The sequence below is a fragment of the Protopterus annectens genome, chromosome 1.part1, assembly GCF_019279795.1.
Source record: "Protopterus annectens isolate FY-2018-M chromosome 1.part1, PAN1.0, whole genome shotgun sequence".
NCBI lineage: Eukaryota > Metazoa > Chordata > Ceratodontiformes > Protopteridae > Protopterus > Protopterus annectens.
In genome coordinates, this window is record NC_056726.1 from 1216981402 (window position 1) to 1217007644 (window position 26243).

The 26243-nt window shown below is 47.9% G+C and overlaps 1 protein-coding gene across 1 annotated transcript in view; it reads right to left on the reverse strand.

Annotated features, from left to right (window-relative positions):
• Nucleotides 1-26243, reverse strand: part of U2AF2 (U2 small nuclear RNA auxiliary factor 2) — a 529844-nt gene that overhangs the window by 120313 nt on the left and 383288 nt on the right. The window contains exon 6 of the mRNA XM_044080728.1: nt 3356-3442. Coding sequence (XP_043936663.1) covers nt 3356-3442 — 87 coding nt within the window. The remainder of the gene's footprint in view (nt 1-3355; nt 3443-26243) is intronic.

Here is a 26243-nt window from a genome sequence, read left to right on the forward strand (position 1 = left end):
AACTTGCAGAAAATCCTTAACAGTTTGCATGGAATTGGCCTCATCTTCCATCTTCTTAAGTACCTCCTCAGCTTTATCAAAAAGATTTATGCAAAGGTACATCAAAAAGCTTAGTCTTGACAGGTTCTGGAAGAGACTGTTCTCCGAGCAAAGCATGCCTTCTAATAACAGATCCAATAGCTGTAGCCCTACTGGAGGCCTTTTTAAAATGCTGAACCCAGGACCCTGCACACCTTAGCCACAGTGATTTACCACTAAGCCATTTGGGATTGAGGGGAACTAAAAAGAACTGGAGCCTGCCTTTTCACAGGCTTATGAATGGAAGGGTTACCTGCAGGCCTGAAGGACTCGGGAGGGCTGGCAACCGCTGAAGGAACAGCAGGAGTGGAAGAAAGAAGTTTGCTGTCGGAGCGCAAAACGGAGGCCTCTGACCCTGGAGTCGGCTTAGCAGTACTGGCGCCAGCAGAAGCAACGACTGGCAACAGGTCAGAAGACTAACTGGAGGCCTAAGGGACTCTGACTCAATCAAGGTCTGCGGTTGTACATCTGCGGACTGCAAAAGCATCTCACTGGCTCCTGCCTGACTATTAACTTAACCTCATCCGAGGACTTAAGTTTTCTGAGGCCGGTCCTTGTCCTTGCACTTTTTCAGAACATCCGAAGCCTGAAGACCGGCGGACGCCACACCAACAAATTTATGCCAAACTCCAAAATGCTTAGCCAAAATCTTTGCCCAACGACTGATAGTACGCGGATTAAAGGAAGCACAAAGATTACAATTGGGAACTTCGTGATCAAGGCCTAAACAGATAATGCAATAGGAATGAAAATCTCTATGGGGAATCTGCTTTCCACAGGTAAGGCAATTAACTTTTTCTGACATTCATTAAGGCAAGAAAAGAGGATCCCCAATGGGGTAATTAGCTGTAGTATTCTTCAACTGTTGTAGTCTGAAACCAACCAATGTAATCTGCCGACTAGCACTCGTGCATGAAAAGCTTCTGCATCGGGCTCCGCGGCAAGGAAGACTGACGAAGTGACGTCGGCTGCCTCCTTCTGTATCGGATGCCCTGACATCCTTTACAACAGATGGCAGCCAATGTCATTTTTACTCACCTTTGGTAATCTGGCCGATCGAGGGCCACCGGGAGCCGGATAACCCATTAGTTAGGACTGCAACAGTGAAACACGAACATCCATAGTTGTCTGCACCAGGAACTCCAGTGCAGATATCGATAAAGACTACATGGCTGTAGTCAAGATCATTTGGGGCAGTGCCAAACCTGGAGCAGACAGGGTCACAGGTGGCAGCGCTGGAGAAGTAATCAATTTCACCTTCTTGTGAGTCGACCACCCAACCATCTCCAGAGGGAGAAGGAAGTGGTTTAGATGAAGAACGCCTCTTGTGAGGTTTAACATGAGGGGGTGAGGCCTCAGACCCAGAAATAGCCACAGAGAAATGAGACTTGAGGAGACCTTTCAAAATTAACTTATTCTTCCTCTCGCTGACAGTCCCGGTAGAGAAGTTTTTACAGATCACACACGGAGGATCTACAGTCAAGTGGGAGACATTAAGACAGTAGAGACACAAATCATGACCATTGGAAAATGGTAACTTACGGCCACAATCTTTACACTGCTTGAAACCAATGGAACTTTTCTTATCCGACATAGGTGTTGTGTGGAGAAGCACAGTAGCAAAAGGAAGTATAATGGCTGCCCAAGAAAAGGGTAAAAGAGAAAAAGGATTACCAATGATGGTAATGGAGAATTATCACAAGGTATGAAAAGAGGGTAATAAAGGGAAAAGACTAAAGGGAGAGAGTCTAAAGTGTGCGATAGGGTAGGAAAATATTAGAATAAACTTTTGAGAAAATTTTAGAGTAATAACTATATATGAACAGTCAAATAATTACACACTTAGCTGAGAGAGTGGCTTGACACGGCTGTTCAGACACATGGCAAACGAGATCCGAGGTAACAGGGAGCAGAGCGTTCTGGGTAGGATCTTGGTTCGAGAGTTTTTGGCTCACACGAGCTTGATACTAGCCGGCTCGGTTCAGCGGACGGAATCGATAATCAATCAGTAAGGAATAAATAAAGATTATCAGATGGTTCGTTTTTGTATAGGGAGCTAAGTTTTTTATTGACTGCTTTAACAGTTTGGTTTACCTGCATATCATATTTGAGGTTGCTGTCTATTGTAACACCCAGGAGTTTGGTATAGTGAGATTATGGTCCCATTGTTAGATGTTATAGTAAACGAAGGTTGAGAGAGTTTGCGAGTAGGGGAGAAGAGCAACATATTTGTTTTATTAGGCTTTAATATCAGCTGTTGATTAAAGATCTAGTTTTCAAGTGTATTAAAGGTTTTCTGGGTGAAACTAAGGAGATCTGTAGGGGTAGAGGCTGAGCAAATCAGGTTGGAGTCATCAGCATATTGTATATAGGTTTCGTCTGGGATTAGTGTGAAGGTCACAGATAAAGAAGGGGACCTAATACGGAGCCTTGAGGGACACCAAGGGTAACTGGGAGAAGGGTGGAGGGTTTGTCCATGGTTAACCATGTCTAAGGCTTGGAATGATCGAGAAACTGGGCAGAAGATAGTTTGTTGTTATGGTTGGAATTTATGACATTAGAAAAGGAGAGGGCTGAGGTGGTACTGTGCTGTGGTCTAAATCCATGCTGGGATTTTGCCAGCTTATGTTGAATAAGGTAGTGTAAGAGTTGTTTATGGATACACTTTTCCATAATTTTAGCCAGAGGGGAAAGGATAGCTATTGGTCTATAGTTTGACAGCTCAATGGAGCTGCCTCCTTTGTGGAGAGTTATGACATGAGATTTTCCAGATATCAAAAGAGAGAGGGTATGCTATAACATCAGCAGCTTTTTGCAGGTATTCTGCAGGGAGGAGGTCAGCTGAAAGGGTGGTTGGTTTGAGTTTTTTAATTAGGGCTCTAATGAGTGAAGTCAGAACTTTTTGGAAGCTAAAGGAAAGAATGTCAATGGGTTTCAGCATTAGGACAAGTGGGTTTAAGCTTGCTAGCAGGGGCCTGGATGGCTTCTGTAAAGGGTTTCTGTAAAGAAACTGTTAAAGGTATTGGCAATGGACTCTAGCAATATTTGGGTTGGGGCTGAGGGGGTTGGAGTTGTTGATTGCCCTGGGTGCAGGAGGCCGATCCACAACTCCACCTTGCACTCAAATCACCAGCTTTGCAGCAGGATTTCCTACAAACAGCAATTTACTAGTAATTTTGATCTCCTTTGCCGAATTATCAAAGAAACCTGCACAGTTTAGAAAAAAGAACCATGTTATGAGAGCTTTAAAAAGGGGAGATTTAATTCAATACATTACCAAAGTAGCATTCTTTGCTCCAACACTGGCTCTTTGGACAAGAAGTTTCTTATCTCCAAGCTGCATACCATTCAGTCCAGCAATAGCCTGCAAAGAAGGGAGGAAAAAGAAGAAATCAGCCTTTCATCATAACAGCATATATATATAAAAAATAAGAAGTTATGTACTCACCATAACGTTCCATATGAGTAGGTAAACATTTGTCAGCAACCTCTGGGAATCTGATCTGACCTCGGATCCGAGCCGGCAGTTTTCAACAGCTTTAGATCAGAGCTCCAAGCTCCTCCCCTACCCATAATCCCCTGCCAACCCGGACTGTCCCCAGATCAAGTTTGCCCAACAGCAGAAACTGCTAGCAATGATTAATCCCAAGATAAGTGGGTAAAACCCATGGACCTGAGTATGAGAACATTCGCAAGTGAGGGGGCAGGAGGGAGGGACGGTTGCTGACAAATGAAGTTTACCTACTCGGATGGAACGTTATGGTGAGTACATAACTTCTTAATCTGAAGTAGTTAACTTCATTTGTGCAGCAACCTTTGGGACAGAGTCCCCAGCTACCTGAACCTTGGGCGGCCTACATGGAAGGATGTTCCGGAGCACTGCAGAGCCAAAGGATGCTCTCCCTCTGGAGATCATGTCCAATTTGTAGTGATTGATAAAAGTATGAGATGAAGCCCAAGTGGCTGCCGAGCAAATATCATCCAAAGAAACTCTAGCTCTAAAAGACGCAGAGGTGGACATAGATCGAATAGAGTGGGCATGGACTGCCTGAGGTACGGGCCTGCCCAAACTGTCGTACGCTAAAAGGATACACTGTGAAATCCATCTAGAGAGTGTGACTTTATAGATACAGATTTACCAAAGTTAAATTTGGCAAAGGAGACGAACTGGTCAGATTTCCTATGACCAGATGTCCTGTGGATGTAGAAGCGAAGTTGCCTGTGCACATCCAATGAGTGTAATTTGTATTCCCCTTTGTTATGGTAGTTAGGAAAAAAGACCGGCAAAGTTGATGGACTGGTTAACATTGGACTCAGAGGCAACCTTGGGAAGAAAGGAGGGATTGGTCCTGAGGTAAACTCTATCCTTGTGAAAGGTCAAGTATGGGGGTTTTACACATAGGGCCTGTAGTTCAGAGACCCTTCGAGCCAAGGTGACCGACAAGAAAGGCCGTTTTCCATGATAAGAATTTAAGATCTATGGAAGCTGCAGGCTCAAATGGGGGAGCTGTCAAGGCCTGAAGCACCAACGTTAAATCCCAAGGAGGGACTACATCCTTCACTGGGGGTCTGAGCAGAAAGGTGCCCTTCAAAAAGGTCTTACACAATTTCGTGGTGATCAAAGGGCCCAATTAATTTCCAACGTGATAATGAGAGATATCTGCTAGTTGGACCTTGACTGTGGAGGAACTAACTCCCTGATGAAACAGTCCTGACAGAAAGTCTAATACAGTGGGCAGAGGAGCTGTAAAAGGATCCAAATTTTTGCGTTCCGCCCAAATGGAGAAACGTTTCCATTTGCTGCTATAGATCTTTCTAGTAGAAGGCTTGTGCGCAGCTACTAGAATGGTTTTAACTGGGGAAGAGATACCGGGAGTCCTAGCTATGAGTGGAACTGGAGCAGCCAAGCTGTGAGCTTGAGGTTGTCCAGGTTCGGGACTGGGAGATCTAGGGGGTAGGATATTAGATCCGGAAGGGGATCCAGAATCCAAGGAGGATTCACGAGAGGAGACCAAAGGTAAGGGAACCAGGTTTGACGAGGCCAAAACTGGTCAATGAGGATTATCCTGCTCCCCAACCGACTGGCTTTCTGAAGAAACTTCAGCATTAGAGGAAGAGGAGGGTAAGCATAAAGAAGACCAGGAAGCCAAGCATTCACCAGAGTGTCTCTCGGGGGTTCCCCCGAAAGGGGAAATTAGAGCGAAGTAGTCATAACATTTTGTGTTCGAGGGAGAGGCAAAGAGATCGCAACAGAGTTGACCGCATTTGGCGAAGACCCAATTCGCTATCTCGGGATTCAGAGACCACTTGTATGGTAACAGGATGGTGCGACTAAGTTTGTCCGCTAGGATGTTGAACCGTCCCAGAATGTGCGTTGCTATGAGAAAGCGGTTGGTGGAGATCGCCCATTCCCACACCCTCATGGCCTCTCGACAGAGTGGGTAAGACCTGGTTCCCCCCTGTTTGTTGATGTACCAGACAACCAACATGTTGTCCGTCTGAATCGCAATCGTTCCTACGGGAAGAAGGTCCTGAAGTGCTTGCAACGTTAACAGCACTGCCCTCATCTCTAGGACGTTGATATGCAGTGAGGTCTCCGTGAGGTCCCATGTGCCTTGGACTGTCCTGCCCGAACACTGCCCCCCCCCCCACCCGAGGCGGAAGGCGTCCGTGGTTACCGTGGCTAGTGGAGGGGTCATAGAAAAGGGGCATCCTTGCTGAAGGTCTGGAGATTGGAGCCACCATAGGAGGGCCCTCTTGCAGGCCCTGCTGAGGGGAACAGGATGGCTCAGAGGGTAGTGAAGAAGGGACCACTGGACCTGCAGGGTCCATTGTAAGACCCCCATGTTCAAACGTGCCATTGGCAATAGGTTGATCGCTGCCGCCATCGAGCCAAGAGCCCTCAGGACCAATTCTGCCGGGGGAGCTAGAGATTGTAGAATGGCCTGCACATGTAGCCTCAGGGATAGTAGCCGGTTTGTGGTCAAGAAAGCTAGGAGCTTGTTTGTGTCCAATCTGGCCCCTATGAAGTCTATAGTCTGAGTCTGAGTAAGAGACAACTTCTCTATGTTGATAGTGATCCCCAGCCGGGGAGCTAGATGGAGAAAGTAGTTTCTGGCTGTACAGAGTAGATGTATTGTCGGGGCGGTCAGGAGCCAGTCGTCCAGGGACGGGAAGACCTGAATTCCCTGGAGCCTCAGGTGGGCCGCTATCACTGCTAACACTTTGGTGAACACCCTGGGGGCTGTGGTGAGACCAAACGGGAGAACCCTGAATTGGAAATGACTGGCTCCCAGCCGGAAGCGGAGGAACCTCCTGGATCGCCTGTCCATCAGAATGTGGTAGTACGCATCCTTGAGGTCTATAGAGCACATCCAATCGTTCTCCCGCAAAAGGGGGAGAATGGATTGAACAGTGACCATGCGGAACTTCTCTTTGGTTACTGACAGGTTCAGGGAAGAGAGGTCGAGGGGTCGAGGATCGATCTCAAGTCCCCAGTCTTTTTTGGCACCAAGAAGAACCTGGAGTAAAACCTGGACCCGCACTGGTCAGGGGGGATGTGTTGGATGGCTCTTTTTTCCAGCAAATGCTGGATTTCCATTGGTGCGGCCTCCATCTGCTTGGTTGGGACATTGGGGAGATATCTGGGGCTGCGTGGATAACAAGAAAAGGGAATTTGGTATCCTCTGGATATGATGCGAAGCACCCAGCAGTCTGTCGTGATGGACTCCCAAGCTGCTGGGTGCTTCGAGAAACGCCCCCCCCCCCCCGACTGCCTCCAGAGTGGAGCAGTCGGGCAAACCCCCCTCAGGGGTGTTGCGTGGGTTGGTCCGAGAAGGGTTCTCTGGATCCAAAGTTCCGTGGGCCCCCTCTGCCTCTAGGGCGGCGTCCACCCTGCCCTCCTCTGCCACGGAAGTGCTGGGAGTCCGGAGCAGGACGGGACTGTTGCGACTTCCGGAAACTCATCTTCTTCTGTCCCTTTTGGTTCTTAGAAAAGGACCTCTGGGGAGCAGAAAAGCGGACTCCGACGGCAGACGTCTTCCCGTCCTTTTTGCTCTGGACCAAGGTATCTCCCACGGTTTTGCCAAAGAGGGCAGAACCATCAAAAGGGGCATTAGCAAACGACGCCTTAAAGGGTTCCGCGAAATCCGTGTCGGAGCCAGGCCTGACGTCTCATAACGAGGCCCGCTCCGCCGGCTCTAGCGGCTCCTTCCGTGGCATGAGACAGAAGCCGCATAGAGATGTTAGATATGGATCGTAGAGTGGCCATCCGGGTGGAGTGCAATTGTTTGTCCTCTACAGACAGACTTGGGGGGGCGACGCAGCGTACTCTAATAAGGTCCCACTGCAGTCGGAGCACGTGTGCCATGTAGTTCAGCGACCTCACCGAGAAGGTCGCTGAACTAAACACCCGCTTCCCTAAGCGGTCCATAGACCGAGACTCCTTGCTCGGGGGATGAACAGAGGGACTCTCCTGAGCAAGATCCCTCTTGGTGGCCGCCGCCACCAACATGGCATCTACTGGGGGGACCCTTACTCCAGTGGGACTTGTCAGAGGGTGGGCTAAGGATCTTGTCCGGGCACTTGGGGACTGGCTCCACAGTGTCCGGCTCCTTCCACGCCCTGGTAGTGATCAAATCTACCAGGGGGCGGCCGGAGGGGACACCCAAGAGGTAGACTGGCCTGCTTCAAATGCCTCCAGGAAAACGGATTCGTCCGAGGTAGGCTTTGGGGCAGACCACCCCCCCTTTATTCTGAGCATCTCCATGATGTCACCAAATGACATCTTCGGGGGGGTGATCTTGGGGAGCCTTCCCCCTTCCTCCAAATCAGTGTCCTCAGTCAAGGACTTGGGGGAGTCCAGGTGCCTCCTCTTGCACCTTCGCTTGTGAAGGACCTCCTCGGGGGGGCTGTCCGAGGAGGTCTCACGTCTTGTTCCACTGGAACTACCTGTGACGTCAAAGCAGGCTGCCCCTGGGGCCAGGTGATGGAAGCCGGGCCCAACTGAGGAGTGCAGGATGGAGCCGTGGCAAGGGTCGGGGGCCTGGAATCCCTCGACAGAACCCTATCCACCACGTCGAATGCCGAGGGAGAGCTACTCTCTGGGATCCGAAAGCAGACTCTCCCTCGGATCCGACGGACGGATGGGGGCCGGCACCGAAGCGATCAGATCTGACAGAACAGCATGCTCCGACCCGGACGGAGCCGAAGGCATACAGATACCACTGGATCCGAAGCTCAGTCCTCTGCTCAGAGAGCTCGGATCCGAAGAAAATGGACCCGACAGACTCGAGGGAAGTATCGGCGCCGACACACCCCCGGCTCCAAGGCTGCCTGGCTCCAAAGACTCCAAACCCGGAAAACGGGACGGAGAAGGAGCTATCGGGGCAAAGAAGGGGGTTGAGCTCCCCCCCCGGAGGGGGGGGGGGGGCAGGAGCACTGCCATCTGCAGTTGGGCCTGGAGGAATCTTCTCATCATCCGGTCCAAATCTGCATCTGTGAGACTTCTCGTAGATCTCGACGAGGCTACAGAGGCGGGGCGGGAGTGTCGCCTCGATGACCTCGAAGGAGATCAGGTCTCCTCCTCCTCAGGACCCAGTGAAAAGCACGGGGACCGGATCCAAGAAGGAGGAGAACCAGAAGACCTGGAGGGAGAAGACAGCTTAGCCGGGGGGCCGAAGCGGAGGCCTCGGCCCACCGCTTGTGGTGCTTCTCCCTCTTTCTTTCTTTCCTAGCCTCCCTCTCCTCCGAGCCTAAGGCGGGATGTTGAGTCCCGGCCAGAGGGAGGGAAGCAGGAGTGGAAGCCGCTGCGGGAGCCACGGAAGGACCGGAGGTAGAAGCCGAATCCGGGGGCATAAGACCCGCCAGAATCAGCTTAGACCTCCGGTCCTTAAGTGCCCTGGGGTTGAACGCTGCACAAATGGTACAACCAGAGGACAGGTGTTCAACCCCAAGGCACAATACACAGAGTGTGGCCATGCACTGGGGACAGCTTATGGCCACACTCGGTGCACTTAGACATACTCAAGAAAGTAACTCACACACACAAGGCCCCAAACACACACACACACACAACACTGACGGAACCACGAAGGTAGGGAAAGGATAACTAGAAGTAAAATAAACTAAGAGTTTAGACTAAAAAGGGGGCTAAACACACACTCACACCAAAGATTAAAGAAAAGATTTAAAAAGTTAAATTTTTCCTCACAAAGAGAACGAGAACGCCAGGAGACTCAGGATCAAGCTGCTGAACGAAACCGCGGCAAACTAGATCTGGGGTCAGTCAGGGTCGGTAGGGGGAGGAGCTTGGAGCTCGGATCTAAAGCTGTTGAAAACTGCCGGCTCGGATCCGAGGTCGGATCAGATTCCCAAAGGTTGCTGCACAAATGAAGTTAACTACTTCAGATTTACAGTTCTCCACAACATACTAGCTTAACCCAGACACTTCTTGACCTTCACTGAATCTTGACCATTAGGCATTAATTTAAGAACAGATGTGTTCTGTTCATATACCTAAAATCATCTCCCCCAAAATGAATACTTACAAAAGAAACTTCAACCTTAATGAAATGCTCAAGTCTGCTGAAGTTGAAAAGCAGAATGGTGTCAAAGGGTCACAGCAAGGCTAGCAGTTGAGCAGCATCTTAAAATTTAAGAAAGCAATGATGTGTGCCTGTAGAGATGCAAATGAATATCAAAAAGGGTCTAATGGTAGCATAGATAATATGGCCACCGTTAAAAATCAGTGTAACATGACCCAATGTGTGGCCAATTTTTGCTTGCATTACAGAATGTCAAGTACCCAGCTACTCCATCAAAATTAGCTAAGTGAGCAGCCTTCCTATAAAGATACACAAAAAAAATTACCCAAACCATTTCCCTTTATGATCTCTGTATACAGGTATACAAGTCAAGATAGCTCCACCTAAGCTCTGCGTGGGGGGTGCTGAAGGCATGTACCCTACTACCAAGCACTCCTTAAAAGTATTTCTGAAACGAAGTCCTGAGGAAAATGTTCCAAAGCACTTTTTATACAACAATGAATTCAAAAAAAGGAATACAAATGCTGTAAGATTAATTTTAAAATGTAACCTTGGTACTATTAAAGAGTGTAGGTGAGTTATGGATGTGCAGACTGAAGGAGCCAAAGACCACCCTAAATAGCAGAGTTCTCAACATATCCCTCTGACCAAGTAAACTTCCTCCACTTCTAATCACAGAACATCAGTGACATAAATGGTAGTTGGTTGGCGCCATCTTCGCGCCTTTCTTGCCCTAGACTGCATCCAGTTACCCAAGACTCAGACTGACTTGTCTGGTGCTGGCCAAATCCAATCCAGTGCAAAGCGGCTCAGAGACATTTGGAGGATGATATTCCCAAGGAGTGGAAGAAGATGGAGTGGAGGGAGGGAACTTCTGCAGCAGTGTATCTAGTCCAACTTCTACAGTCAGTTTCTAACAAATTGTACAACATTCTTCACAATTCACTCCAAGAACTAGCCAATGTTGGGCGGTTAGCCTAAAGAAGCAGCTAACACTATCCCTGCAAGATGCCAGATGCAAACCCTGCCCAGGCCCCAAAACTGCGACACTTGGCAAAGGTGTGGACTGACGATGAGGCAGTCGAATCCATAACGGCTTGGGTGGAGATCCCCCTCCACAGAAGGCTGTGGTGGTTGCTGCAACCCTAGTAGAATGAACCACGAGTGAGACAAGGACTTACTTTCTATGGTACAGGTAGCAAAAGGCAATAAAGCAAGTAAAACAGTCGATGGGCCTCTCCTTTTCCCTTTGTAAAGGCAAAGGAGAGAAGAGATACATGATCCAATTTTGATCTAACTGGGTAGAATCTGACGTGCAGGTGCATATCTAGGAAATGCAACACCTTTCCCCTATCACCAGAACAGATGTCCTACTGATCACGGTCTCAGTATTCTTGACATTCGTGTTGTCACTGCTGATGTCTGGCTGGTACCAAAGCTTTAATTTCCTAGGTCGTACATCGAATGTATGACCTTAGCTTGTATGCCCTGGGGTATAAAGGCAGACATGTAAGCATGGATCTTCAGACTATCTTCAAGCTAGCAGCCTGAAGACTATCTTGACAAGAGACTGGTCAGCTAGGACGCCTGCAGCTCGAACTGGTAAGAAAACCCCCCGTACCCATGTACGACAACAAAGGCTAGACCAGAGGGGCAGAGAACTGAAGATGGAAGTCGGCAAGAGAAGGGATGGAGTGTGGGCTGGAATACTGCAACGGTCATCAATAAGACACCTACTGTTATGGCAAGTTTACACAACTGTACTACGCCCCTGACTGAAAGGCCAAGAGGGATAAGTACAGTTTTCCAAGTACAGAGCTTCACAAACACAGAAACTGGTTCAAAGGGAGGCAAAGTAAATATTTCTAGCACAAAAATTAAGATTCCAAGGATGCGTGTGTGTGTGTGTGTAAGATGCAGAGCTCTGCAGAGGAAGAGCTTTACTACCAGCCTAGCCTTAAGTGGAGGGCTGGGGGGGGGGGGGGGTAGACTAACAGCAAACAATTCAGCTTTTATTGAATAGTAGGCCAAGTCTGACCAAAGAAGCTCGTAGAAGTACTGCAATACCCCGGGGACCTGTGATGAGTGGACCCTATCAGCACCACCAGAAGGAAAACCTGTTCAACTCAGCCATGCAAGACTTTCTGGTAGTAGGTCTCCTAGCCAGCTGTAGGACTTTACCACCTCTTAGGATTTTAATCCCTCAAAAACAGCTCTTCTCTTATCCATATGGTTAGAATGAGAGATATTAGATTCAGGTGGAGCAGCGATCCTTTCTGCTTAGCAATCAAACCTGGCTGCAGAGGAATCCTCTTGTAACTTCCTTTTACTAGATGAAATAGCAGTGGGAATCCAAATTGCCTAAGCCAGAATATAGCCAGAAAGAGGAACCTGGGTGTCTCATTTTGTGCTCTGAAAATTTTTGTAAGGAGAGCTAGGGCAGGGAAGGCATAGAGGAACTTCCTTGTCCACTGGAGACAGAAGGCCATATGTCCTGAAGGCTGTGGGACAAGGGTCTCTGGTGCAGAAAGTACAGTTGTGTAACATTTTACCATAAAAGTAGGAATCTTCCCTTCACTGTTGCAGTATTCATTACATCTGGAATTCACTGCCTAGGCCAGCCAGACGTCCAGGCCAGTATACCAAAGCCTTAGGTTGCTTTAAGTACGCTGTACATCAGACATGGTCCTCACATAGCATAGGGCATAAAGGTGACATCCAAACGCTCCTTCCTCAGAAATGAAAGCCCCAGCAGGACACCAGTCCATCCAAAAGAGAAATGGACTGGGGAGAGGAAGGAGGGAGTGAATACTGCAACGTCTACTATTATGGTAACTGTATTACGTCCTTCCATATCAGTGTTGCAGCATTCATTATACTTGGGAGACTGCCAAAGCTCAGGAAGAAACCTGGGAGGATGAAGGACCAAAAAAAGCTCTCTAGGAAACCATGAAGGATGGCCCTAGCAAAACCAGCTCTAGCTCTGGAGATTTACCAAACACTACAACTTAGATGGAAAGTATGCACAGAATTCAAAGGCAAATGCCTCAAGAACAGTGTCAGTATCCAAACCCTTGAAAAAAGCACCAGTAGTCGTCACCGCTCAAAGAATGATCCTTTACAGAATAAGGAAGATTCTTACAATGAAAAGAACAAAAAAAAAGTTTTTGAAATCAAAATAAATTGTCTGCTTGGATACAGCTAATCCCAAGGACCTGGGACGAAATGAAACAAAGCTGATCAGGTTTCCTAATCGTCTTAATCTTATCCAAATAAAATGAGTTGTCTGTGCACATCTAACGTGTGCACCTTCCTCACTAGCCGATTGTGAAGGGGAAAAAAGGAGGCAAATGAATAGACTGATTAAGAGGCAACTCATTAACCACCCTAGACATGAAAGGATTAGTACACAAGGACACCCTGACCTTATGAAACAACAAAAAAGGAGAACAAGCCATAAGGGCTTGAAGCTTAGACACCCATCTTGCAGAAGTAAGGGCCAACAAGAGGAATGTTGCAATGAAACTGAAGCAGCAGGCTCAAAAGGAGCACAAGTCATTTTTTTCCAAAAAAAAGATCCCAGTGATGAGGAACAGGCTTCCTGGGAGGCCTGATATGAAGGATGCCTTTAAGGAACTGTTTAGCTTCAAATCTAGAAGCTAAAAGAGGAGAAAAAGGCAAACAAGATAGCCGATAAATAGAAGTTATGTTCTTACCATAACGTTCCATGTTAGTTGTCTTCTTCTCGCCTTCTTCTTGCTGGATGGGTTCGGAGCCGACCTCGGCTCCGACTCGGCCACTCTAAAAGCTCGAGAGTTGGTTCCACCGGCTCGAGGCTCCCCTTATATCCCACAATGCTAGGCGAGAGTTACCTCAGATCTCGTTTGTAAGCTAACCCAGCTTATATCAAAAACAGTATAACTGTGAAACAGAATCCACCTCTAACAGCAGGAAGAAAAGGGTGACCTATATCCTGAAACAAGAAAATATGCATAATAGCATATGACTAAGAAAGAGGTGGTAGAAAGAGAGGTCACGATCACAACTCCTCTAGGTCTGTCCAGGCCAGGGGGAAGGACGCTGGGCCGCAAGAAGAAGGCGAGAAGAAGACAACTAACATGGAACGTTAGGGTAAGAACATAACTTCTATATGTTAAGTTGTCTATCTCGCCTTCATTCTTGCTGGATGGGACCGCCCCTAGCACCTTGTCCCGGTGGCCTAACGGAACAGACTCCTGAGAACAGTGGAACCAAAATTAGCTCTATGCCTAGAAGCTAAATCCAACTTATAATGGGAAATAAAAGTGTGAGGAGTAGCCCAAGTAGCCGCTGCACAAATGGTGTCAATAGGCAGTCTGTCTTGGAAGGCTAGAGAAGTAGCCAAAGCTCTGGTGGAATGGGCTTTAGGTTTATTAGGCAGTTTTGGTGTCTAATCTCATAAACAAGGGTAATCAGAGATGTTAGCCATCTGGATAAAGATACCTTTGAAACTGGAAGTCCCTTTCTGCTTTCCATAGGAGACAAACAGCTGATCAGATTTTCTGAATAGTTTCGTCCTGTCCAAGTAGTACCTTAATTGACGATGAACATCCAGGTAGTGTAATTTTTGTTCAGACCTATTTGAATACTCCGGAAAAAGACAGGAGGTCAATGCATTGGTTTAGATTTGATGTTGAAACCACCTTAGGCAAAAAGGACGGGTTAGTTCGTAAGGAAACTCTGTCCTTATGGAACACAAGGTAAGGAGAACGACAACTGAGTGCTTGAAGTTCTGAAATTCTTCTAGCTGATGTGATAGCCACCAGAAAGAGAGTTTTCCATGATAATAACTTTAAGGAACATGAAGCTGCAGGTTCGAAAGGGAAAGAATCAAAGAAGCAAGAACTAAATTTAGGTCCCAAGGAGAAGGAGGATTTCTTACAGGAGGTCTGAGAAGAAAAACTCCTTTCAAAAAGGCTTTGCAGAGTTTGTGGGACATTAGGGCAGATTCAGAAATACCCACATGGAAATTAGAGATAGCTGCCAATTGAACCTTAAGAGTAGATGGAGATGAACCTGCATGGAAGAGTTCAGCAAGAAAATCAAGGACTAGTTGGATGGATGCGGTGAAAGGATCTATGTCCTTTCCTTGTGCCCAATATGAGAAGCGTTTCCACTTACTCAAATAAATCTTCGAGTGGAAGATTTATGGGAAGCTATCAAAATATCTCTAACAGAGTGAGATAATTGAGGAAGCCTGGCTACGGTTGGAAGTGGAGGAACCAAGCAGTGAGGTTCAGAGAGGGGAGGGAGCGATGAAACTGACCCGACTGATGGATCAAAAGATCTGGAACTAGGTCCAGATTCCACGGTCGCTCCAAAAGAAATCGATGTAGAAAGGGGAACCACACTTGTCGAGGCCAGTAAGGAGCAATGAGGATCAATGAGGCCTTCTGAGCGATAGCTTTCTGTATTACTTGAGAGATCAGTGGGAAAGGAGGAAATGCATACAGAAGTCCCCGGGGCCAAACTTGGACTAGCGTCCCTGCTGGGTTGGCCTGGTAAAGGGAATAGAGTGAAGTATTCTCTGCACTTGCTGTTTTGGGGTGTAGCAAAAAGATCGCAGCAAGGCTGACCCCACTTGAGAAATATCTCTCTCACTACAGAGTCTTTCAGAGACCACTCGTGAGGCATGAGAATAGCTCTGCTCAACTTGTCCGCAATGTGATTGGACTTCCCGGGGATGTGCGTTGCTATCAGAAAACGCTGAGAAGAAATCGCCCATTGCCACAGTCTGAGTGCTTCTCGACACAGGGGTATGATCTGGTTCCGCCTTGTTTGTTGATGTTCCACACTACAGACATATTGTCTGTCTGGATTGCAATCGCTCCCAAGGGAAGAGAGTCTTGAAGGGCTTGCAACGCTAAAAGCACTGCTCTCATCTCCAGAACATTTATGTGCAAGTGGCATTCGTTTGGTTGCCATGTGCCCTGGACTGTCCTGCCCTGATAATGGCCCCCCCACCCGATCAGGGAGGCATCCGTTGTCAGAGTAGCAACCGGAGGAGGTGGAACAAACGGTCTCCCCAACAGGAGCTGGGGGGAAGACATCCACCACATGAGATGCTTTTTTGCACGCTTGCGTGATCATAATGGTGTGAGACATTGGAAGTTCCTGGTATGACCATTGAGAAAAGAGCATCCACTGAAGGATCCGCATGTGGTATCTGGCCAATGGGAGGAGAGGTATGGCCGCTGCCATGATTCCCAACACCTTTAGAACTAACCTGGCTTTGGCTCTGTTGTTGTTGAGAAGAAGTGACACCAATTTTTGAATGTTTGATATCCTTTGGTTCGTTAGAGTTGCAGACATGTTTACAGTATCTAAATTTGCACCTATGTAGGTAATAGTACGACAAGGCGACAAAACAGACTTTTCGCAATTTATTGATATACCCAGTTTTTGACAGACGCGAAAAGTGTAATCTCTGGCCATCAGAAGGAGATGCTTGGTGGGAGCTGTGAGGAGCCAGTCGTCCAAATATGGAAACACCTGGAATCCTTGTCGTCTCAGGTGAGAAGCTACCACTGCCATGCATTTGGTAAACACCCGGGGGGCAGTGGTGAGACCAAAGGGCAGGGCCCTGAATTGAAAATGACTGGTTCCCAGCCTGAAGCGGAGGAATCTTCTGGAGCGCCTGTTCATTTTTATGTGATAGTACGCGTCCTGAAGGTCTATAGAGCACATCCAGTTTCCTTTTCCCAATAGGGGAAGAATGGATTGCAGCGTGACCATCCGAAATCTTGTTTTCTTGACCGATCTGTTCAAGATACTGAGATCCAAAATTGGTCTCCAGTCCCCTGTTTTCTTTGGAACTAAAAAGAACCTTGAGTAGATTCCGGATCCTTGTTGGTCTGCTGGCACTGGCTGAATAGCTCTTTTGCAAGCAGTTTTGAAATTTCCAAAGCTGCTATATCCCTTTGAGCGGGTGGAACATCTGGAAGGGATTTTTGACTGATTTGGAAAACGAAGAAAGGGGATGGAATAACCTTCGAAATGATGGACTGTACCCATTTGTCTTGTGTCAAGGATAGCCAGGCTCCTGGGTACAGTGACAATCTTCCCCCACTGCCTCCGAAGATGGGCAGTCGGGCAACACCTCAGGGATGCTGAAAGGGCTTGTCAGGAAAGGCTTCCGATTGCCCTGGTTCTGCGGACCCCCTGCCCCTAGGGCGGCGTCTACCATTGTTATTCCCACCTCTGCCTTTGGTAGGAAAACGACTCTGTCGTCAGGCTAAGTCCCTTGAGATTGTTTACGGAACCACATCTTTCCACCCTTCTGGCTTTTGGGGTATGGCCTAGGAGAAGTCGTAAAACGGACTCCGACGGCAGAAAGGGTCTTGCCATCAGTCTCGCACCTAGTCAGGGTTTCTTTCACTTGAGGACCAAAAAGAGATGATCCATCAAAAGGGAGTTCGTGAAAGACGCCTTGAAAGGTTCCGCAAAGTTGCATAGCCGCACCCAGGCGTGCCTACGTAAGGCTACCCCTGTTCCTGCGGCTCTGCTCGCTCCATCGGCCGCATAAGAGAGGAGGCGCATGGAGGAGTTGGAAATGGAATTAAGGATAGCCAGCTGCGTGTTCATTTTTCTTGGAACCCCGCAGCTGTAGGGTTCTTCAACATCTCACTCGCTTCCTTGACCAAGTCCCTTTGAAGACGAGTGAAATGGCACAGGTAATTCAGCTAACGCATGGTAAAAGTCGCTGAGGAGAACATCCGCTTCCGCACCTATCCATGGACCTAGATTCCTTGTTAGGTGGATGGACAGGCACTGAAGGATCAGCCAGTTCCTTCTTTGTGGCAGCTACCACCAGAGCATTCACAGAAACTCCTTTTGATAAAAATTGCTTGTCTGATGGAGCTGTGATGAATTTGGAGGGTCTCCTGGGAGTGGGGTCCACTGAATCAGGAGCCGTCCATGCCTTGTTAGCAACCACCTGCATGAGGGGGTCAAGGGGGACACCCAGGAGGTGGAAGGACGAGAGCCAAACGCCTCAAGATACACAGATTCGTCCTCTGAAGGGTTGAGGGCTGGCCAATTTCCCCTCTGTTTAAGGATCTCCTGAATGTCTGCAAATGAGACATCTTCAGAAGGGGAACGGGGGGAACCCTCAGAATCATCCAGATCTGTCTCCGACGTGATAGACTCAGGTGAGTCAATGTGCTTCCTCTTGCACTTCCTCTTCCGAGGGGGCTCTTCTGCCAAATCAGGAGAGGCCTCGCAAGAGGATGAAATCCCAAAGGGGACTCCTGAGGAGCTGGCTCTCTGCGGTCCGGGATGAGGGAGTGAGTCGACTTACCCTGAGGCAGCATAGAGGGAGGGGCTGACGGAGCCGACTGTGGAGTAGAGCCAGGCTCTAACACACTCCGCATGACCTCGAAGCCCCTGTCAGGCAGAGCCAGAGGTCCCCGCCCGAGGAGCTAAGGACCCTCGGCACCGACAGTGATGGCTCCGAGGCCGATGTCGGAGCCGAACTCACCAGCGCCGGGCACCGAGAGGAGAGGGGTCGGACAAGGGTCCGATGCCACTCACCCCTCGAGCCGACGAGGGAAGTCAGGCGCCGAGATTCCTCCACGGAAGAAAACGGAGCCGACGACGGAGCCGAAGACAATTGTCTCGGCCCGGTGACCACAGTCTCGGTTCCGACGACCCGGCTCCGAACTCAAAAGAGTCGAAGGAGGAAAGAGTTGATGGACCGGGCAGGCACCGACTGATGAGTCGGGCTCTGAAGCATCTGGGCAGGTGCCTCGGACTTAAGTAGTCGACTCACCACCCTCTGAAGGTCATGATCGGAAAGCCTCGATGACCTAGAGGAATGAGACCTTTGGCTCCGTTCAGACAGCAGGGGAGATCCTGGAGCCGAATGAACGGAGCCAAGAGAAGGTGACCTAGACCTCTTTCTGGTTGTCGGCTCAAGATCTTGTCGGAGCCGACACAGGTACCTAGATAACCTCGGCACCGAGCCGAGGAAGCCACAGAAACTGTGGACTGAGTCTTATCGGCTCCAGCCGGAGCCGATAAAGGCAAAGGTTGAACAACCTGAGGTCTCGGCTCAGAAGCCGGAGCCGAAGACCTCGATGCCTTAGAGGGCTTCCCTGTTGAAACTGACAGGGAATCCTCTGGTTTTAACAAGCCTCTCAAAATTAACTTGTTCTTTCTCTCCTGCAGGACCCTGGGGCTGAAGCCATGGCACACAGCACAGGAGTCCTGCAGGTGCAAAGGCCCTAGACAGTAGACACAAGAAGTGTGAGCGTCTGTCAGAGACATTTTCTGACAGCACGCATCACACTTCTTGAATCCAGAGACCTTTGCTTCCTTTGACATTATCCTAACTGACAGGTGTACACAAACACACACCAAACACACAGTTATACCCTGTCAGAAAAATTAATACTAACAATTTTAGTAAAAATACTAGAAATTAAGCACAAAAAGTTAAAGAAACTACACAAACACACCCTAAGGAAGGGAAGGCCAAAGGCCCAAGGGAAGAACCAGCGGTTCTTTAAAGAGAAAACGGAGAAAAATAGGGTCGGGGATAAAAAACTATATCCTACACTAAATTGTGAAGAATTAAGGTTAAAAGGGGAAAAAAGAATAACTTTTTAGTATAAAAAGCTAACACTCACCAGGAACCGGTAGAAGCAACCAACCTCGAAGCTGTAGCGGCAAACGAGATCTGAGGTAACTCTCGCCTAGCATTGTGGGATATAAGGGGAGCCTCGAGCCGGTGGAACCAACCCTCGAGCTTTTAGAGTGGCCGAGTCGGAGCCGAGGTCGGCTCCGAACCCATCCAGCAAGAATGAAGGCGAGATAGACAACTTAACATGTGGGCCTTAACAAAAGAATAAACCAACCCAGCATTGAGCAATCCACACAAATAAGAACCAAAGGAACATCCACAGAAAGTGGATCCAGGTTACGAGAGAGACACTAAACAAAGCCACTTCCATTTGGACAAGTAAGATTTCTTAGTATTGAGTTTACTGGCCTCCTGCAAGACCCTAAGCAGTGATGGAGAACCCTGAATGTTTCTGCAAAGTTATATCAAGGTATGACCGCGGATGGAGATACAGGTGTCTGCTGCCCTAGCTGTTACATCAGCTGCATTCCAGAGAACATGCATGGCCACACTGGAAGTAGATTGGAGAATGGACAGAAGTCCACTGTCTCCCAGACATCCACTGGCAGAACACCTTAGAGACTTGGATATTTTCTCAAGTCCCTCTGAAATCCGGCAACACGAGCCAAATTTAGCGCCCAAAGAACAAAGGTTGCTGAATCGCACGCCCGTTTCCCAAACTGGCCCATCACCTAAACTCCCCAGAAGACGGATGGACTGGAACTCTTTGGACAGTTCCTTCTTAGGGGCTGCTGCTACAAAGTACAGTGTACACTTACCAAAAATGTAGATGTTAAGAGTGTATTCACTATTGCAGTCCTAACTAATGGGTTATCCGGCTCCTGGTAGCCCTCGATCAGCCTGAATACCAAAGTTAAGTAAAAATTACGTCAGCTGCCGTCAGTTGTAAAGGACGTCAGGGCGTCTGATAAAAAAGGAGGCAGCCAATGTTCACTTCCTCAGTCTTTCTTGCCAAAACAGTCAGAAGCCCCCAGAAATAAGGCTAAACCAAATGCAAACTTGGCAAACACCCAATTCGGCCTGTACCTCTGGAAAAGAGAATAGGAGAGGACCAAAAAGGGGGAAAAAGAGGGAGGGAAACCAGGACTGCAACAGTGAATACACTCGAACATCTACATTTATGGTAAGTGTACACAACTGTACTATGTTCGTGTTTCACTGTTGCAGTCCTCATAGGTTGATTATCAAAGCCCAGAGAAAAGGGAGGAGAAACCAACAGAATCAAGGGTTGGAGACAATGCCCTGCAACACAGCAGTGGCAAAACCTGCCCTGGCTTTGGAAAACAGAGGCAAATTATAATGCTTTGTTAAAGTGTGAACAGAAGACCAAGTGGCAGCCTCCAAAATATTTTTAGTAGGGACACCCCTTAAAAAGGCTGCAGAAGTGGAAGCTGCTCTAGTTGAGTGGGCCCTAACCTCTTGAGGAACCTTGCCATGAAAGGAACAAAAGGAGATGCAATGTGCAATCCACTTGGAAATGGTTTGCTTAGAAATAGCCTTGCCCCGAGCTCCAGGGGCAAAACTGACCAACAACTGTGCTGATTTCTGAAGGTCTTTAATCCTGTCCAGGTAAAACCTGAGCTGTCTGTGCACATCAAGAGAATGTAGAATCCTTTTACCTTTATTTTGAGGATTAGGAAAGAAGGTAGGAAGATCTATGGACTGATTAAGAGTCAAGCTAGAAACCACCTTTGGCATAAAGGAGGGATTGGTTCTCAAAGAGACCCTGTCTGTATGGAAAATAATAAAAGGCTCCACAGCCAAAGCCTGCAGATCCAAAACCCTCCTTGCTGAAGTTATAGCCAAAGAAGAAGGCAGTCATCCAAAAGAGAAACTTTAAATCTGCAGTGACAGCTGGCTCAAAAGGAGGAAGAGCGAGTTTCTCTAGAACAACATTAAGAACCCAGGCTGGAGTAGGTGCCCTTCTGGGAGGTTTTAAGTGGCAAGCACCTCTGAGAAACATTTTCATCAGGGGATGAGAGAAAATGGGTTGCTCAAAAGAACAATGAGCAGAAATTGCTGAAGCATGGAGCTTGACAGAGGAAAAAAAGACCACCCTGAAGCAATTCAGCCAGGTATTCCAGGATCAGAGAAAGGGTAGGCTGAGAAGATTTGCCTCCAGCCAATGAGAGAACCTTACCCACTTGCCAGCGTAGGACTTCCTAGTGCTAGGCCTCCAGGCCTCCCCTCAGCAAATCAACCACCTGCTAGGAAAGGGAAGAAGAAAAGGACAGAGTTATACAATGAGCCATGCTGCCAAATGGAGAGACTGAAGATGAGGATATAGAATGTTTCCCCCTTCCTGAACCAAAAGATCTGGCTTCAGAGGAAGATGGCAAGGAGGAAATTGGGAGAGACTGTGAAGCAGTGGATACCAACGCAGTCTGGGCCAGTCTAGAGCTAGGAGAATAGTCCTTGGTCATTCGTCCCTGATCTTCAACACTTTGGGTAGAAGGAGAGAAGGCGTAAACTGATAGCAACCTCCAAGGGAAGGACAGAGCACCCACTCTCCAGGCTCTGCTGTGATGCTGTCTGGTGCAAAAGAGGTAGAAGATGGTTGTCTGGGGAGGAGAAAAGATCCACCTGAGGTGTGCCCCAACGTTGAATGATGCTGTAAGAGACTGCTCTGTTCAGATGCCACTCGTGAGGATCCAGGGTTCGCCTGCTCAACTGGTTTGCCAAAACATTGAGCCTTCCTGGAAGAAACTGAGCTAGGAGATGCAGGTCCACGGATGCTGCCATGGACCAAAGATTCATGCTATGTCTGCACAGGGGGTAAGAGTGAGTCCCTCCCTGCTTGATGTACCACATGACTGTGGTGTTGTCTGTTCTGACAAGCAAGCTCCCTGGAGAAAGAAGATGCTTGAAATCTAATAAGGCCTGTTGAGCTGCAATCATTTCCTTTAGATTTATGTGCAGGTGCATCTGCTGGGTGTTCCACCATCCCTGTATGCATCTGCCATTCAGGTGTGCTCCCCCAGGCATAGTCCGATGCGTCTGTAGTCAGAACTTAAGTGGCATGAGGTGTCCAAAAGGGCATGCCTTTGTTTTGTAAACAGGCTGTTGCCCATCATACAAACTCCATCTGCAGAGATGGAAGCAGTGGGATCATCATATCCAGGTCCTGTGTGTGTTGACAGCAAATGTTCTTTAGGTACCATTGCAATTTCCTCATATGCAGTCTTGCATATGGAATCATGAGAATGCAAGATACCATGAATCCCAGAGCTTGCAGGCATTTCCTTGCAGGGAGCTGGGACAGGCTTGCCAAGTCCTTTAAGTAAACTGAAAGAGCTGTCTGCTTCTCCTGGGTGAGATGTATCATCTGGGCGGCTGTGTTAAATCGCTCCCAGGAATGTTATCTCCTTGGAAGGTACCATTTTTGATTTTTCCTCGTCGAGAGCGTAGCCCAGGGAAGAGAGAAGAGTCTTTACGAATTCCAAATCCTTTTGCAGCTGTTCCTGAGAACTTGCTTGAATCAGACAGTCATCCAAGTACGGGTAAATCTGAATTTTCTTCCGCCTGCAAAAAGCAATGACTGGGGACAGGCACTTTGTGAAGACTCTGGGAGCAGTAGATGAGCCAAAGGCCAGCGCAGAGGATTGGTAATGTTGCTTGCCCACTCTGAAACGAAGATACTGCCTGCAACTTTCCCTGATAGGGATGTGCAGATAAGCCTCTGAGATCCAAGGTTACCAGCCAGGAATCCTTTTCTAACATTGGTAGCAACTGATGCAGAGTGAGCATTTTGAACTCTGGAATTATTACAAAAGAGTTCACAATGGAAAGATCTAGGATAGGACACCAGGTGCCTTCTTGGATAGGACACCAGGTGCCTTCTTTTTTTGGAACTAGGAAAAGCCTGGAATAAAAGCCCTGGCCTACCTGCTGAGCAGGAATGCTCCCAGATGAAACAAAGAATGTTTTTCTACCTCTGCCTTTGGTCTGGAGGAACGCCTGGGAATCCCTTGGGAGCTGGAAAGGTGGGGAAAGAAAACTTGTGCCCCAGGGACATAGTTTTGAGCACCCATTTATCGTCTGTGATAGTGGGGCCAACCTTCCTCCCTAAAGGACTCTCCACGCAAGCAAGAACATGCAGAAGTTATAAAAAGTCATTGAGTGTTTTGATTGAGATGCAGGCTTGCAGCTTTCCTGCCTTAGAAGTGGAAGCCTGCCACCGCTTAGACTTTTGAAGGGTAGCTGCTTGCCCCCTAGAATATTTGTAACCTCTAGTCCTGGAACGGTTCCATCTGTTATCAGGAAAAGTCCAACTCTTGGAAGGGTAATTCCTGCTAAAGCAAGGAGGTTGAACTTGCAGAAAATCCTCAACAGTTTGCATTGACTTGGCCTTATCCTCCATCTTAAGTGCCTCCTCAGCTTCGTTACCAAAAAGATTCTTTATGCAAAGGTACATTCAAAAGCTTAGCCTTGACAGGTTCTAGAAGAGGCTGTTCTCGGAGCAAAGTGTGCCTTCTAATAACAGATCCAGTAGCTGTAGCCCTACTGGAGGCCTCAAGGATGTCAAAACCACAATGCAAAGAATGCTTATTGACCAGAGTGGCTGAACTGGGAGGGTGGCTTAATGGCTAAGGTGTTTGCCTTACAAACACAAGGTGCAGGGTTTGAGTCTCACAAGGGATAATTGGCTAGGCTTAGAATGGCTCGCAAGGGCAGTTAGCTTAGTACTAAACTATGACACTATGAATTAGATAAATCCTGCATGTCTTTACTCTCTGCCAAAAGAGGTATACTTGCTATCTTAAAACTTAATAGCCTCCAAGGTGTGCTGTTGGTACTTCAGCATATGAAAAAAGCAATTGGTAGCCTTAACAGCTAGGGTGGCAGAGGTATAAACTTTCTTGCCCCACCTATCTAAATTCTTTCCATCTTTATGCAAAGGTACATCCAAAATCTTAGCCTTGACAGGTTCTGGAAGAGGCTGTTCTGAGCCAAGCATGCCTTCTAATAACAGATCCAGTAGCTGTAGCTCTACTGGAGGCCTCAAGGATGTCAAAACCACAATGCAAAGAATGCTTATTGACCAGAGTGGCTGAATTGGGAGGGTGTCGTAATGGCTAGGTGTTTGCCTTACAAACACAAGGTGCAGGGTTTGAGTCTCACAAGGGATAATTGGCAAGGCTTAAAATGGCTCACAAGGGCAGTTAGCTTAGTACTAAACTATGAAACTATTAATTCAAGAAATCCTGCATGTCTTTACTCTCTGTCAAAAAAAGTACACTTGCTATCTTGGACTTAAATAGCCTCCATGGTGTGCTGCTGGTACTTCAGCATATGAAGGCAATTGGTAGCCTTAACAGCTAGGGTAGCGGCAATCGGTAGCCTTAACAGCTAGGGTGGCAGAGGTATAATTTTCTTGCCCCACCTATCTAAATTCCTAGATTCTCTGTCCGAAGGAACAGGATTCCTGCCAACAGTGGGCTTAACTCTTTTAGGGCCCTAAGAAATGACCTCTGGATCCACCAACAGGTTCCTGAAAAGAAATAGATGAGAATCAGGGACTCTGTAGTACCGGTCAAGTTTCCTGGGAGCAGGGGGAACTGAATTTGGAGACAAGGAATTTTCCAGAAAAACAACAACTTCCAACACAGGGCGAATAGCAAGAGGCTTATGCCGAGGTAGATCCAGAAACTCCATAATCAGTTTCTTAGATTGGGGATAATCCTGGCTTTCCCATTTAAAATGTTCCCTAAGGGTATTCAAAGTGTCACCAAAAGAGAAATCCTCTGGAGGAGAGGCCGAAGTGATGGACTCCTCTGCATCTGAATCCTCAAAGGGGGGGGGGGGGGGGGGGAGTGTCTGAGAAAAGTCCACTTCATCAGCAGAAATGCTGGAAGAATCCGATCCTGAACAGGCCAAAACTTCAGGAGAAACATCCCTACTCATTTTAGGAGGATGAAGCTGAGAATTCCTAATTAGAGTTAACAAATCATTAGCCATTTTAACCATTTGGGATTAAGGGTAACTAGAAAGAACTGGAGCATGCCTTTTCACGGGCTTACGAATGGAAGGTTTAAATGCAAGCCTGAAAGAATCGGGAGGCCTGGCAACCGCTGAAGGAACAGCAGGAGTGGAAAAAAGTTTGCTGTCGGAAGTGCAAAACAGAGGCCTCTGACCCCGAAGTCGGCTTAGCGGTACTGGCTCCAGCAGAAGAGGCGACCAGCAACAGGTTGGACGACAAACTGGAGGCAAAAGGCCTAAGAGACTCTGACTCCATCAAGGCCTCCGGCTGTACATCTGCGGACTGCAGGGACTGTGAAAACGTCTCAATGGCTCCCGCATGACTATCAACTTAACCTCATCCGAGGACTTAGTTTTCGGAGGCCTGTCACGGTCCTTGTCCTTTGGCTTTTTCAGAATATCCGAAGCCTGAAGACAGGCGGACACCATAGCAACAAACTTAGGCCAAACTCCAAAATGATTAGGCAAAGTTCAGCCAGATGATGGATAGTACGCAGATTAAAGGAGGCACAAAGATTACAATTGGGAACATCATGATAAAGGCCTAAACAGATAATGCAATAGGAATGAAAATCTCTATGGGGAATCTGCTTTCCACAGGTAAGGCAATTTAACTTTTTCCTGACATTCGTTAAGGCAAGAAGAGAGGAACCCCAATGGGGTACTTAGCTGTAGTAGACTTAACTGTTGTAGTCGGAAACCAACCAAGGTAATCTGCCAACCGGCACTCGTGCATAAAAAGCTTCTGCTTCGGGCTCCATGGCAAGGAAGACTGAGGAAGTGACGGCTGCCTCCTTTTGTATCTGGCACCCTGACATCCTTTACAACAGACGGCAGCTGTCATTTTTACTTACCTTTGTTATTCTGGCCGCTCAAGGGCTACCGGGAGCCTAGGCTCCACCAAGTCAGGGTCTTTCCATGCCCGCTGAGCCATCAAAATCAAGGAGTTGGTCATCAGG